This window comes from Jaculus jaculus, chromosome 14 (genome assembly GCF_020740685.1).
Source record: "Jaculus jaculus isolate mJacJac1 chromosome 14, mJacJac1.mat.Y.cur, whole genome shotgun sequence".
Taxonomy (NCBI): Eukaryota; Metazoa; Chordata; class Mammalia; order Rodentia; family Dipodidae; genus Jaculus; species Jaculus jaculus.
The window spans coordinates 54,424,319-54,438,449 of NC_059115.1; the positions used below are offsets into that span (position 1 = coordinate 54,424,319).

The 14,131-nt window shown below is 37.6% G+C and overlaps 1 protein-coding gene across 2 annotated transcripts in view; it reads left to right on the forward strand.

Moving 5' to 3' along the window:
* The window catches only part of Cert1 (ceramide transporter 1), a 118,086-nt gene extending 104,181 nt beyond the window's left edge, over positions 1-13,905 (forward strand). For both annotated transcript variants that reach the window (XM_004651531.2, XM_004651532.3), the window contains 5 exons: positions 1,235-1,305; positions 5,167-5,295; positions 6,047-6,176; positions 7,147-7,283; positions 11,466-13,905. In XM_004651531.2, coding sequence (XP_004651588.1) covers positions 1,235-1,305; positions 5,167-5,295; positions 6,047-6,176; positions 7,147-7,274 — 458 coding nt within the window. In that variant the 3' untranslated portion in view covers positions 7,275-7,283; positions 11,466-13,905. The remainder of the gene's footprint in view (positions 1-1,234; positions 1,306-5,166; positions 5,296-6,046; positions 6,177-7,146; positions 7,284-11,465) is intronic.
* Positions 13,906-14,131: the final 226 nt, after the last annotated feature.

The window sequence follows — 14,131 nt, forward strand, 5'->3', positions numbered from 1 at the left end:
ATTACATGTGTATACCACCACACCTGGCCATCTCTTTTATTTTATTTTATTTATTTTTTATTATTTATTTATTTGAGAGCAACAGACAGAGAGCGAGAATGGGTACACCAGGGTCGTTAGGCTTCATAGGCAAGCGCTTAACTGCTAAGCCATCTCTTCAGTTCCTGTTTTATTTTTTTAAATATGTATTTATTTTAAAGCAACATAGTGGGGGTGAAGGGGAATATCACATGCAGCAGGGCCTTCTACTGCAAACAAACTCTAGACATATGTGCCCCATTGTGCATCTGCCTTTACTTGGTTATTGGGGAATTGAACCTGGGCCATCAGGTTTTGCAAGCAAGCACCTTTAACCACTGAGCAATCTCTCCAGCCCTCTTCCTTTTTTATGTTTTGTGTTTTTGTTTTTGTTTTTCAAGGTAGGGTCTTGCTCTAGCCCAGGCTGACCTGGAATTCACAGTGTAGTCTCAGGATGACCTTGAACTCATGGTGATCCTCCTAACTCTGCCTCCCAAGTTATGAGACTAAAGGCATGTGCCACCATGCCTGGCCCTCTTACTTTTAAATAACACTATTTCACTTGCTTTCATAATGCTTCCTAAGATACTATGTCATTTGCTCCAATATGTACTAACATTGCATGATAGGTATTTTACATACAAATAAAGTAAAAGTCATTTCATAGAGTGACTTGGAAAGGCCACAGGGCAAGTTAGTGGAAAAGCCAGGACTGATACTGAAAATTTCTTATTTATCATCTCCTCTTTCCTAAGCTGTTTTGTTTCTATGGTAAATCCCTAGATGAATCCTGCGTTGTTTAGGTTACAATTCATGTAAGTGTGTTTGTGTTCATAGATTCACATTTCATATTTCTGATTGTCACAAGGTGCTTGGTATTTACAATTTAACACTTTTTTTCATAAATACAATCACCTGTGCCTAAATAGACCCTTTTAACCTCAGTAAATTAGGGGTATGAAGAAGTTGCAGCAAGTGATATGTGCAGTAGAGGTTAGAAATCACTTTCTTGCTATGGAAGGTAGAGCCACAGACCTCAAGCAAATCCATAGCCCTAGTACAAGGAATTAAAATCTTCATGTAGATTTATTCTGAGTATGTTTATTCTGAGTTTCTTTTACCATAAAATTTATGACTTTGAACATAAGTAAGTTGATCACATTTTACAAAATGCAGTGTATCATTTTGGCTACTAATACCATTCTCTTCATTTCAGCTACCATTGAAAACTTTCATGTGGTGGAAACATTAGCTGATAATGCAATCATCATTTATCAAACACACAAGGTAATGATCTCTTCATCTATCTCAAAAGGTGTCAGAAAAATTCAAACTTAGATATATATATTTGCCAAAGTGATTTAAATACCACATAATTTTAATTTAAATACCCCCATAGATCTAAAGACTATTAATAATTCATGACTGCCAAATATTTGAAAAATGTATCAGCTCATTTAGAGCAGATATGTGTGCAGGTAAGAGTCTGAAAAATGCAGTCTAGAAACAGTGGTTCATAAAAGTCTTTGCATATTTTATGAACTTTAAGAAGAACCTTCTGAAATCCATTAAATATTTCTCTAGTGTCCAGTTACTAAATATAAAAATCAATTAGTTTTCTTACAGCAACAGAGGTAAAGGTAAGAGAATACATAGGATTAACCTATGTTGAGATATGTGGACAGCCTGGGAACAAGGAAAATTGAGGGGTTAGTTGTTTATCAGAGCTTGCAGAAACATTATAATTCATGTTGGGTCCCTTTCACATCATTCTTCTCTGCTTTTCAAGATATGTTAAAATGGTTGGCTTATTATTTCTCTTGCTCTGTCCTGCTGTTTCTCTTGTGAAAAAAAATAATATTTTTATATAGAATAATATAAAGATAATTAAAATTAAATACTTTATTTCCCATTTTGGTGGAGGTATTTTTTATCCTTTTAAAACTGTTTTCAGCTGGACATGGGGCACATGCCTTTAATCCCAGCACTTGGGAGGCAGAGGTAGGAGGATAGCTGAGAGTTCGAGGGCACCCTGAGACTACATAATGACTTCCAGGTCAGCCTGAGCTAGAGTGAAACCATACCTCGAAAACCTAAAAAATAAAAATAAACTTGTGTTTAGTTGAATGTGTCAAAATAATCTTCAGAGTTTTGTTGACCCGGTCTTGTTGTGTGAAACATCTGATGCCTACTAATTATAGAGGTACTTCATTTTCTCTGCCAGCTGCTTCAGAAGCTTCAGCATACAGGCATTAGTGTCTAATGTGATACCTAGTTTGGTAAATACTACATAATTACCATATAGCGTAATGAAGAGAAATGATCAGTACTTTAGACTAGAATAATCTTCTTACCAGAAAATAACTGATCCTGGGAAGTAGCAACCTGCTGCAGGCAGTCCACCTGGTAAATTATAGATGGAAAGGAAAGTTGCATAGTTATATTAGAATTAAAAACTAAAATTATTAAAATGGCATATTGTTTAATGTAACAATAACTAAGTTATACTCATTTACCTATTCTTAGAATAAAGACTTGAAATAATTTTTCAAGAAAATTAAATAACACTCTATAATATTCTTTTCTTTAAATTTGGCTTCTTTTACAATGCAGGAATGAAGGCTAGTTGTCTTCTGAAATTTGAGGCATATCATCCCTGTGGTTTTGCACTTAGTGCTTGCTTTTTTGTTGTTGCTTTTATTTATTTATTTTTGTTTTTTTTTGGGGGGGGTGGGTTTTTTTTGGTTTTTTGAGGTAGGGTCTCACTCTAGCCCAGGCTGATCTGGAATTCACTATGTAGTCTCAGGGTAGCCTCGAACTCACAGAGATCCTCCTACGACTGCCTTCCAAGTGCTGGGATTAAAGGCATGCGCCGCCATGCCTGGCCTTTTTTTAATTTTTTTATATCTTTTATATTTATTTATTTGAGAGAGAGAGAGAATGAGAATGGGTGCACCAAGATCTGTAGTCGCTGCAAACAAACTCCAGTTGCATGCACCACCTTGTGCATCTTATGGGGATACTGGAGAATCAAACGTGGGTCCTTAGGCTTCACAGGCAATTGAGGAAGATCTCTCCTGTCCCCCTCTGTCCTCCACATGCACGCACATATGCAAACACAAATACATGCACACCACACATCTATGCATGCACAAAAATAAAAAGGTATTTAAAAATGAACCATTTCACTTTTCCCATGACATGTGTTACATTGGCATTGAGTCGTTGGCCATTCATTGCATTCAGTGATAAGGAAAGTGATGCCAAAAAAACAAAACAAAACATAAAGTTTGATGCAGGTTTGGTGGCACACACCTTTAATCCCAGCACTTGGGAGGCAGAGGTAGGAGGATCTCCGTGAGTTCAAAGCCACCCTGAGACTACATAGTGAATTCTGGGTCAGTCTGGGCTAAAGTGAGACCCTACCTTGAAAAACAAACAAACAAAAAAAGATAAAGTTTGGTTCCATATACCAGATATCCAAAGTAAAAGTAACTTTTACAGTTTGTTTTTTTCTATCATTTAAAGTAGATACTACCAGTTATCAGAGACTTAAAAGCACCATGTCATTTCCATAATATATGGTTTTTCTTTATATGCCTTAAAGTAGGAATGTTTGATCTAAATTACTGGAATTCACTCAAGTATAATATTAAAGATGTAATCTTCTTTCACCTCTAAACTTTTCTCTTTCTCTCTCTTTTTTATTCAATTTTTTTTTATTTTTAAATTTTTATTAGCATTTTCCATGATTATAAAAAAATCCCGTGTTAATTCCGTCCTTCCCCCCCACACTTTCTCCTTTGAAATTCCATTCTCCATCATATTACCTCCCCATAATAGTCATTGTACTTACATATGTACAATATCAACCTATTAAGTATCCTCCTCCCTTCCTTTCTCTTCCCTTTATGTCTCCTTTTTAACTTACTGGCCTCTGCTACTAAGTATTTTCATTCTTACGCATAAGCCCAGTCATCTGTAGCTAGGATCCACATTCTCTTTTTTTTTTTTTCTTTTTTGTTCATTTTTATTTATTTATTTGGGAGTGACAGAGAGAGAAAGAAAGAAAGAGGCAGACAGGGAGAAAGAGAATGGGCACGCCAGGGCCTCCAGCCACTGTAAACGAACCAGAAGGGTGTGCCCCCTTGCGCATCTGGCTAACATTGATCCTGGGGAATCGAGCCTTGAACCCCGGGGTCTTTAGGCTTCATAGGCAAGTGCTTAACTGCTAAGCCATCTCTCCAGCCCTAAACTTTTCATTATAAGAGTTGAATTCTCGAAGCAGAAAATTAACAGGGACAGTGGGAGGTGGGCATGGACCATTGTTGTTTATGGGTGCAGTTTCCTTTTGAGGTGATTATAAATTTCAGAAATAGATGGCTATATAGTACTGTAAATTTAATTAATGCCTCCAAATTACAAACTAAAAATGGTTAAAATGAAAATTTACTAAAATTAAAAAATAAAAGTGGGCTGGAGTGATGGCTTAGCAGCTAAGGCACTTACCTACAGACCCAGGTTTGACTCCCTAGGCCCACGTAAACCAGACACAACATGTTGGCACACACATCTGCAGTTGACTGCAGTGGCTAGAGGCCCAGGCATGCCTTTCCTCCTTCCTTCCCTCCCTCCCTCCCTCCCTCCCTCCCTCCCTCCCTCCCTCCCTCCCTCCTTCTCTTTCTCTCTCTCCCCCCCCCCCCCTGTCTATCATAAAACTAAAATAGAGGCTGGAGAGATGGCTTAGTGGTTAAGGCACTTGTCTGCAGAACCAAAGGTTTGACAACCCAGGACCCATGTAAGCTAGATACAGAAGGGGACATATACAACTGGAGTTCATTTGCCAATGGCTGGAGGCCCTGGTGTACCCATTCTCTCTCTTTCTCTCTCTGTCTACCTGCCTATTTCTGTATATCCCTCTCTCAAATAAAAATAAAAATATTTTTAAAAAGTCAAATAAAATAAGAACATTATTCCTTTGATGGTATTATTCTACAAAACCATTAGTCTATTCATAATTTTTATTAATATTGTGATGTTTCCTATTTAAAATTTGACAAATATTTTGTTAGTTTCTCTTTGACTTCTGTGTGGCATTTGAGTACAAAATAATTCAGATTGTCAAAACATTTTTTAATTCTTCCACAGAGAGTGTGGCCTGCTTCTCAGCGAGATGTATTATATCTTTCCGCTATTCGAAAGATACCAGCCTTGACAGAAAATGACCCTGAAACTTGGATAGTTTGTAATTTTTCTGTGGATCATGACAGTGCTCCTGTAAGTACAATATATGTATGTAATTTTACACTATTGAAATGCATATTTCGGGGCAGAGTTTAAACATAAACTGCCCTCACAGCCACATATAGATGCTTGAAAAATTTTAAATTTTATGTTAGATTGCTTGCTTAGGGCAGCCGATATAATTGTTTGGATGCAACTCTCATGACTACAAGCATCCGAATGGGCTATTTCCTTTTCAGCTGAGTTTTGGCAAGTGGCTGAATAGGTAGTACATGTAAGACCACTTCCCACAGTTAGCTCTTAAGCCATTGTCAACCATTGCAAACGTTCTATGGTTTCTACCTTGATTTAGCTCCATCTACCACTTCAGAGGCAAGAAAATCTGAGCTGGAGAGATGGCTTAGCAGTTAAGGCATTTGCTGGCAAAGACTGCCAAAGGAGCCAGGTGCATAAGGTAGACCATGTACCTGGAGTTCATTTGTGGTGGCTAAAGACCCTGGCACACCTATATTCTCATCCCCCCCCACCCCGCTCTCTCTCTCTCTCTGCCTCTTTCCCCCTTCTCTCAAATAAATTAATTTAGTTAAATATAATTCTTTAAAAAAAGAAATCCTGTTATCAGTTTGGAACAATCATTTGTAATTACAAGATTTATTGAAACTTTTAAAAAAAGAGGCAGGGTTTTGGTTAAACTATTGTACTAGGACAGCAGAGATTACAAAAATATGACTGTGAAAATGGGTGCTTATATATTGTTTGTTTGTTTGTTTGTTTGTTTTGGCAGTTGAACAATCGATGTGTCCGTGCCAAAATAAATATTGCTATGATTTGTCAAACCTTGGTAAGCCCACCTGAGGGAAACCAGGAGATAAGCAGGGACAACATTCTATGCAAGATTACATATGTAGCTAATGGTATGTATGTTTTGTTTGACTTTTGTACTTGATAGTGTGGAAGTGTTTGATCATGACCTACATAATAAATATCCAACTTACACTGGGCGTAGTGGCATACGCCTTCAATCCCAGCACTTGGGAGACAGAGGTAGGAGGATCGCCGAGAGTTCGAGGCCACCCTGAGACTCCATAGTTAATTCCAGGCCAGCCTGAAATAGAGTGAGACCCTATCTTGAAAAACCAAAACTAAATAAATAACTAAATATCCAATTTACTAATCTTTAATTTGGAAAAATATATATTAGATTTGTCTGGAAGATTAGAGAATCCACATGCCTGAATTTCACCCTAGAACTATTCATGAGAATTTCTAACAAGTCTTTCTTATTATCTGACTTAAAGTTTTTAGATCCCTACTCTGTTAGTCCTTATTAGCGGCTAGTGTCCTACTTATTTCATTTTGACACGCTGCTAGTCACCCCTTTCTGTCACCTGCTTTGGTTCTGCACTACACCTGCTTTGCACCTGCAGTAGCCATTTTAGCTTCTCTAATCAGATTTTCAGATTTCAAGGAGTAGCTAGCTACTCAAATGTTTAAAGAAACAGTTGTACCTGAGTAAGTTACTATTTGTGTATAGTAGAAGTTGAACAAATCTACCCAAAATAACCTAAAATGTTACTATTCTAATATTTGTGATTAATTTGGGAAGAATCAAGAATATTTCAGAAAGATAAATGCTTTCTTATTTGTCATCTCATAATGTGCCATCTGATGGGTTGTATTAGGTAATTAGTTGCAATTTATGACATGCTAGCTGTTCCAATGGAAGGAATTCCGAGAAAGCAAAGAAATAAAATTGGTGTTTCATATGACTATAGAGAATCATATGTTAATAAGATTTGTTGCTTCTTTCCCTTACAGTGACCCCTGGAGGATTACTATAGAGAATTATATGTTAATAAGATTAGTTGTTTCTCTCTCATACAGTGAACCCTGGAGGATGGGCACCAGCCTCAGTGTTGAGGGCAGTGGCAAAGCGAGAATACCCTAAATTCCTAAAACGTTTTACTTCTTACGTCCAAGAAAAAACTGCAGGAAAACCAATTTTGTTTTAATATTAAAAGGTACGGATAATAGATTAACTTTCTGCAAGTGTTAAGACTTGTTTAATTCTTGAAAATAGATGCTAAAAATGTTTCATGTTATTCCTAGATAGAGGATTATACCTTCTGTCCTTCCAAACTTGTTTTCCTTTTATTTTTTTTTTACTAATGCTTAAAAATACTTGAATATTACAAACTAGAATTCAAAAATATAAACTCCCAGTATTCTTTTCTTTCTCAGAAACTATTATTTTTGTGTGTGTTTCATGATTTTTATGTGCATATATTAATCTATAAGTACACACTTGCCCCGTACATTGTTGAGTGTGGTGGTGCCTACTTGCAATACTGACACTTGGGAGGCAGAGGTAGGAGTATCAACACAAGGTCAAGGCCAGCCTGTTCTACATAGGAAATTCCAGGCCAGCCAGAGTAAAATAACAATATTTTGTCTCAAAAAAAAAATTAAGGGCTGGAGAGATGGCTTAGCCGTTAAGCGCTTGCCTGTGAAGCCTAAGGACCCCAGTTCGAGGCTCGGTTCCCCAGGTCCCACGTTAGCCAGATGCACAAGGGGGCGCACGCATCTGGAGTTCGTTTGCAGAGGCTGGAAGCCCTGGCGCGCCCATTCTCTCTCTCCCTCTCTCTGCCCTTCTCTCTGTGTCTGTCGCTCTCAAATAAATAAGTAAAAATTAAAAGAAAACTATGGTGAACAGCTATAATCCCAGCTCTTGTAAGATAGAGTTGGGGATCAAGAGTTTAAGACTAGCCTGGTCTACATGCAACTCTGCCCCAGAGCCTAATTAAAGTGTTGGTTCTATATGTACTGTTTTCCAGCTTAACCCCAACTTAACAGTAATGTTCACTGTTTTTCCAATTAATTAATAAAACTGTCTAGGGAATCTTGAATTCTTAAAGCAACAAGTAATACATTGACATGTGTGGTAAGAACAGGCAGCTTCTCTGCTAAATCTTTTTCTCTTCCAGCTTGTGCTTGTGCTTTCCACACCCTACGGTATCGCACTGTGTAGATGAACAGCATTTTCTATTCTGTTCATTTGATAGATACTGAGGTTGTTTCCAGTTTTTACTAGTATAGTTAGTTAAGGCTGTGTATGATCAATTACTAGATGTACTGTAATTACTGCTAGCCCTGCTAAAGTTTCAGGATAGTAGTCCTCCATAAGGGTTGTATTAACATCATCTCACCAGTGTAATAGATTATATTGCATATTTCCACATCCTCATAAATGTATACAATAAAACTCAGATTTTTCTCAAATTGGTAGGCAAAAACCCTCAATCTAGTTTTGTGTTCCTCTTATTTTGAATGAATTTGAGTATATTTTGGTCCGTTAAGTCTGATTTCTAACCCTCTCTCTAGTATATCCCTAATGATTTAAATTTTAGCATGCCCACTCCCCACCCCCCCGAAAAAAAGCTTATGTGGAAAGGTTAAACAGGCTCTACCTGGTCTGTGGACTTGGATGGTTTGTTTGTTTGTTTGTGGCAAGCCTAACAGATGGGCCTTTTATTTTTAATTTTTATTAGCATTTTCCATGATAGATGAGCCTTTTTATGAGAGGGAAAGAGAGAGAATTGGCACGCCAGGGCCTCCAGCCACTGTTATCAAATTCCAGATGTGTGCACCACCTTGTGTGCATGTGGGGCTTTGCACATGTGTCACCTTGTGCAGCAGCTGGCTCACATGAGATCTGAGTAGTCAAACATGGGTCCTTAAGCTTCGCAGGCAAATACCTTAACCACTAAGCCATCTCTCTAGCCCTGATGAGAGTGTTTGAAAACAGCCTGACCTACTGTGCTGTCTCCATACATTGACTGTTTCAGAAAAAATTTTGAATTGTTAAAGCTACATCTAGATGCATTGGTTACAGATTGTGTCTCTATGTCATGTTTATCAATAAAGGAGAAAACAGATGGCTGCAAATTTCTTACCTTATTCAACTAGATATTTCTTGCCTTGGCCTTTAGGTTTCTAAAACATTTGTTTCACCCTGATGAAAACTAAACATCTGCCTTCCCTGTTCTTTACCTTGATCTTACTAAACAGGCCACCTTCACCTGGGTAGTCTTCAGTAGGCAGAAATAAGGCAGAAAATACAACCTTGTATTCAGCAACAGAAATCAGAACACACGTGTTTATGGAACATGCTTTTCTCAACTCTGTTTGAAGAGAATTTATTAAACATTTAGAATAAATGTGCTCAGATATTAACAGCATTTGCCTGTATTTAGCATTTAGCAGTGTTTTATTAATTGAATGTACATGCATGCACATTTTTCTTCTTTGGATATAGAAGGAAGGAGATAAAATACTTCTATAAAAATTAATGTCGGGGGCTGGAGAGATGGCTTAGCGGTTAAGCGCTTGCCTGTGAAGCCTAAGGACCCCGGTTCGAGGCTCGGTTCCGCAGGTCCCACGTTAGCCAGATGCACAAGGGGGCGCACATGTCTGGAGTTTGTTTGCAGAGGCTGGAAGCCCTGGCGCGCCCATTCTCTCTCTCCCTCTATCTGTCTTTCTCTCTGTGTCTGTTGCTCTCAAATAAATAAATTAAAAATTTTTTTTTAAAAATTAATGTCGGGCTAGAGAAATGGCATAGTGGTGAAGGTGCTTGCCAGCAGAACTTAAAGACCCAGGTTCAATTCCCCAGGGCCCACATAAGCTAGATGCACATGGTGGAGCATGTTTCTGGAGTTCATTTGCAGTGGCTGGAGGCCCTTGCATGCCCATTCTCTCTCTACCTACCTACCTATCTCAAATAAAATTCTTTAAAAAAATTTATCACTGAGGAAGGAAGTAGGACTGCTTGCAAATATATGTGTATGTATATTCAGACATGTCACTGAAAAGATTTACTAGCCAGCACTCAGCCCTGGCTCTCTTAGAGTCTAAGTTGAACACCTGGGCATGGTGGCGCACACCTTTAACCCCAGCACTTGGGAGGCAGAGGTAGGAGGATCGCCATTACTTCGAGGCCACCCTGAGACTACATAGTGAATTCCAGGTCAACCTGAGCTAGAGTGAGACCTTACCTCGGAACACCCCACCCCCCGCAAAAAAAAAAAGTCTGACTTGAGCATCTTTCTGTCGGAAAATTAAACTTAAACCTTAATAAATGCTCTGGAACTTATTAACAAGAAGTGACCTTTTTTCCACAATAATTATGAAAGGTATACATTTCAAGTGGACTGTGCATGGAAACCAAGGAAAACAAACATGTAACTTGGTGCTGGAATCATTTTTTCATTATTGTGTGTACCATTTTTAGAAAAGTTATATAAAGTGTTGGTGGTGTTTAAAAATATTTAAAACAGCCGGGCGTGGTGGCGCACGCCTTTAATCCCACTACTCAGGAGGCAGAGGTAGGAGGATCGCCATGCGTTCAAGGCCACTCTGAGACTCCATAGTGAATTCCAGGTCAGTCTGGGCCAGAGTGAGACCCTACCTCGAAAAACCAAAAAAATATATATATATATATTTAAGACAGTCAACTCTTTGGCAAGCATTTTGAGCATATTTATTTCTTAAATAAGGCAGACCCCAAATTTAAAAATTCTTAAAAGAAATAGCTGTGGGGCATGATCTTTATTAAAGGGAAGGAAATGAAAGTTTCATGGGTAAAACTTTAGAATCCTCTGATTGATTTTCTTATTATTTACTTTATGACACATTGTTCTCTTTGATTCTTTTTTTGTTTGTTTTTATTTTTTTTTTTTGAGGTAGGGTCTCACTCTAGCCCAGGCTGACCTGGAATTCACTATGGAGTCTCAGGTGGCCTTGAAATGGCTCCTTGATTCTTGTATGTCTTCTTTTCCTTGCTGAGGGGATAAAATCTTCAAAATATGTAAGATCAATAATGTTTCTTGAAGCCAGGCGTGGTGCCACATACCTTCAATCCCAGCACTCGGAAGCAGAGGTAGGAGCATCAACATGAGTTCCAGGGCACCCAGAAACTACATAGAGAATTCCAGGTCAGCCTGGGCTACAGTGAGACTCTACCTTGAAAAACAAAATGAAACAAACAAAAAAAATTTCTCATGAAGGTTAAAAATACCTTAATGTAAATTTTAATAGATTGTCATGTAGTACATGAATTTGGAGGGTAGGAGAAACAATTCTGGTAGTCCTGCAGCTGTTAGTCATATAATATTTAAGTTGTTGTCTTTTTTTTAATTTTTCCCCAGTGTCTGAAGCAAGGCTGTGTGACATTCCATGTTGGAGGAGAAAAGAGAAAAGACTCGAGTGCTCTTAGCTGGAACGTAGGATCCACAGCCTTGTCCATGGCCCACGACAAAACTGCGCTAGCAAAGCTGAGCATCTAACCCTGGCCTCTCCTGCTAGAGCTCCTCTCTCGGTTTCTAACTATAAATACATGGAAATTACATGTATATGCTTATATTTTTATTTGCTTGCTCCCAGAAGAGAAAAAAACCACTTTGAATCACAGCTAGGAATTGATGCTTTTAATTTGGGGAAACTTTTTCAGAATTTTTAATTTACTATGGTCCAGCCTAAAATCATCAGTTGTATTCAGTTTTGTGCAGGAGAAAAAAGCACAAAGTTGAGTGCACACGGGCTTATGCTTTCTGTGCACCAGACATCTACATGGGTTCTTTGTACAGCTTGTGTTAATTCTGTGTCCAGAATTTTTTGACCTTTTTGCTTTGTATAATCATAGAATTAATTGCTGCTGATTTCTATGACTCACGTTATCGCGTGTCTCTTAATAAGTGAGGGCTGCCGATAACCTGTGATTTTGCCTTTTCTGTAGTCTTCCTCCCATGAAGAACCATGGTTCTGATGGAGAAAGAGTGAAAAGCTTTCTTTTCTTCCCCAGATATCTTTATATTTTTATTGTATTTCTTAGTTGTATACTATGTTTTACAAAATTTTTTTCCCGTTTACTACAAACACAATTTGGTAATTCCTAAATTGGTACTGTTTTGCGTCCAGACAGAACCATCTGTACAACTCTTAGGAGTATAGACTACTTTCTGGTCCACTGGTCAGGATAAAATAAGCTCATATTTTCCTGAAATTTGTAAGATAATATGTGGTATAATTGTTAAAGCAGATAAGACTTTGAATTTGACATTTGATTCAGTATTTCTGATATTCAGTAAAATATGTTTAATTTTTCTAGCATGGGTCAATTTAAGAGGCATACATTGAAAATCTAAGCAATGCTCCCATTTTCATATTAATTAGAAACTTCAGCAGAGCTGTAAAAGATTCCACGTGATTCAAACTGAAATGCTTTCCTTAGTTTCTGTAAGAAATGAACATGTAAAATGTCTTCTTTAGTTGTCCTCGGTTAAAAACTTTGAAGTGTGAGATTCAGGCAAGGAATGGTACTCATTGAAGTTGAAATGACTGCCCACTTCAAAATGTTCATTGTGTTTACACACAGATGTATTTATATAAATCAGAGGCATTTTGTAGATGCTTTGCTGACATGTTCATCTCCTTAGAAAACCCATTTTGTGTATTTATATAAATCAGAGGCATTTTGTAGATGCTTTGCTGACATGTTCATCTCTTTAGAAAACCCATTTTGTAAAGCAGAAAGTCATGTCATGTAAAACATATCTTGTATATATTCCATACATGGAAATGGAGTCTAAATGATAAATGCAAGTTGATAATTTTAATGATGGGATTGGTCAGATCACTTAACATACACAATCCTGGAAGTGAATTACTTGCATCAGATATAGTGATATTTATTATTCTGTACAGAGAGTAAAATACATATAAAACATATAGCTTACATTACATGCACGCAGTTTCATGCTCCATAAAACTTTTCTATTTTTTAATTTACTTTTCTCTAAATGATGTGCATGGAATATGCCTTATTACAGAAAAATACTATTCATAATTTGACTGTGGAAAAGTGCCTATATGGTGGTAATGCTAGAAAGGCAAATAAGACAAATTATCATACCAGTTTACTACATCACCAGTTAATATTTTATAATGTGATGTTTAAAACAGAAAAGTTTATACCTCAAATGTGTATTTTATTTTACAATCAGCTGTGGGGCTGGGTTGGGAGAATGGGAGGGTACGGGAGGGTTGGTTTGTTCACCATAGGCGCTGCTGGGAATCTTCAGAAACAATTCTCTGCCCACTGTAAATGTTCTTCTGTTTGCCATTTCTGGTAACTATCATGTACACACACAAGTAACTCTTTCATAACTAAATTGGGTAGGTGTGTTTTGCAAGGGTATGCAAAGTTTACAAAGCATTATCTAAACCTAACTATTAGTTGCATTTGCACTAAATGTGATTATATACTTTTGCAATTTATTCTGTAAATAAAATGATTACACTAAAATATTTGTATTAAAAAAAGGAATCCAAGACGAGATACATTTTACCTTTTGATAATTGCACTGGTACTTCACTGGAGTCAACCCTGCCAACCATGTGTAGAAGTGAGTTCAAGAATATGGAAAGAATTCACAGAATGTCTGAGTTTGGAGAGATACTAGCCTCTTAGACAACATTCAGGTCCTCAAGAATTATTTTCATTTGGCTAATTTCTTCATACTCACTATTCATGGTGTTTTCTCATCCAGTCTTCCCCCAAGCCAATAAAAGAAAGACATTACCACTCTATTCCACACAATTATTCTTTTGAGTTGTATTAGACCCCTGAAAAATACTGATGTGGAGGGTTTATCCCTGAGTGCCCTGTGAACAGGATGAGAGGACCTGGTGCCCCTCCCTTGGAATTCAGGACTCTGGATTGCAAGGTGGAGAAGGGTCATTGCAGCACTTGATTTGGGATTGCTATAGGGGTAACCAGACAAGAATTGGGTATTTAAAGGATGTGCAGGAAGGA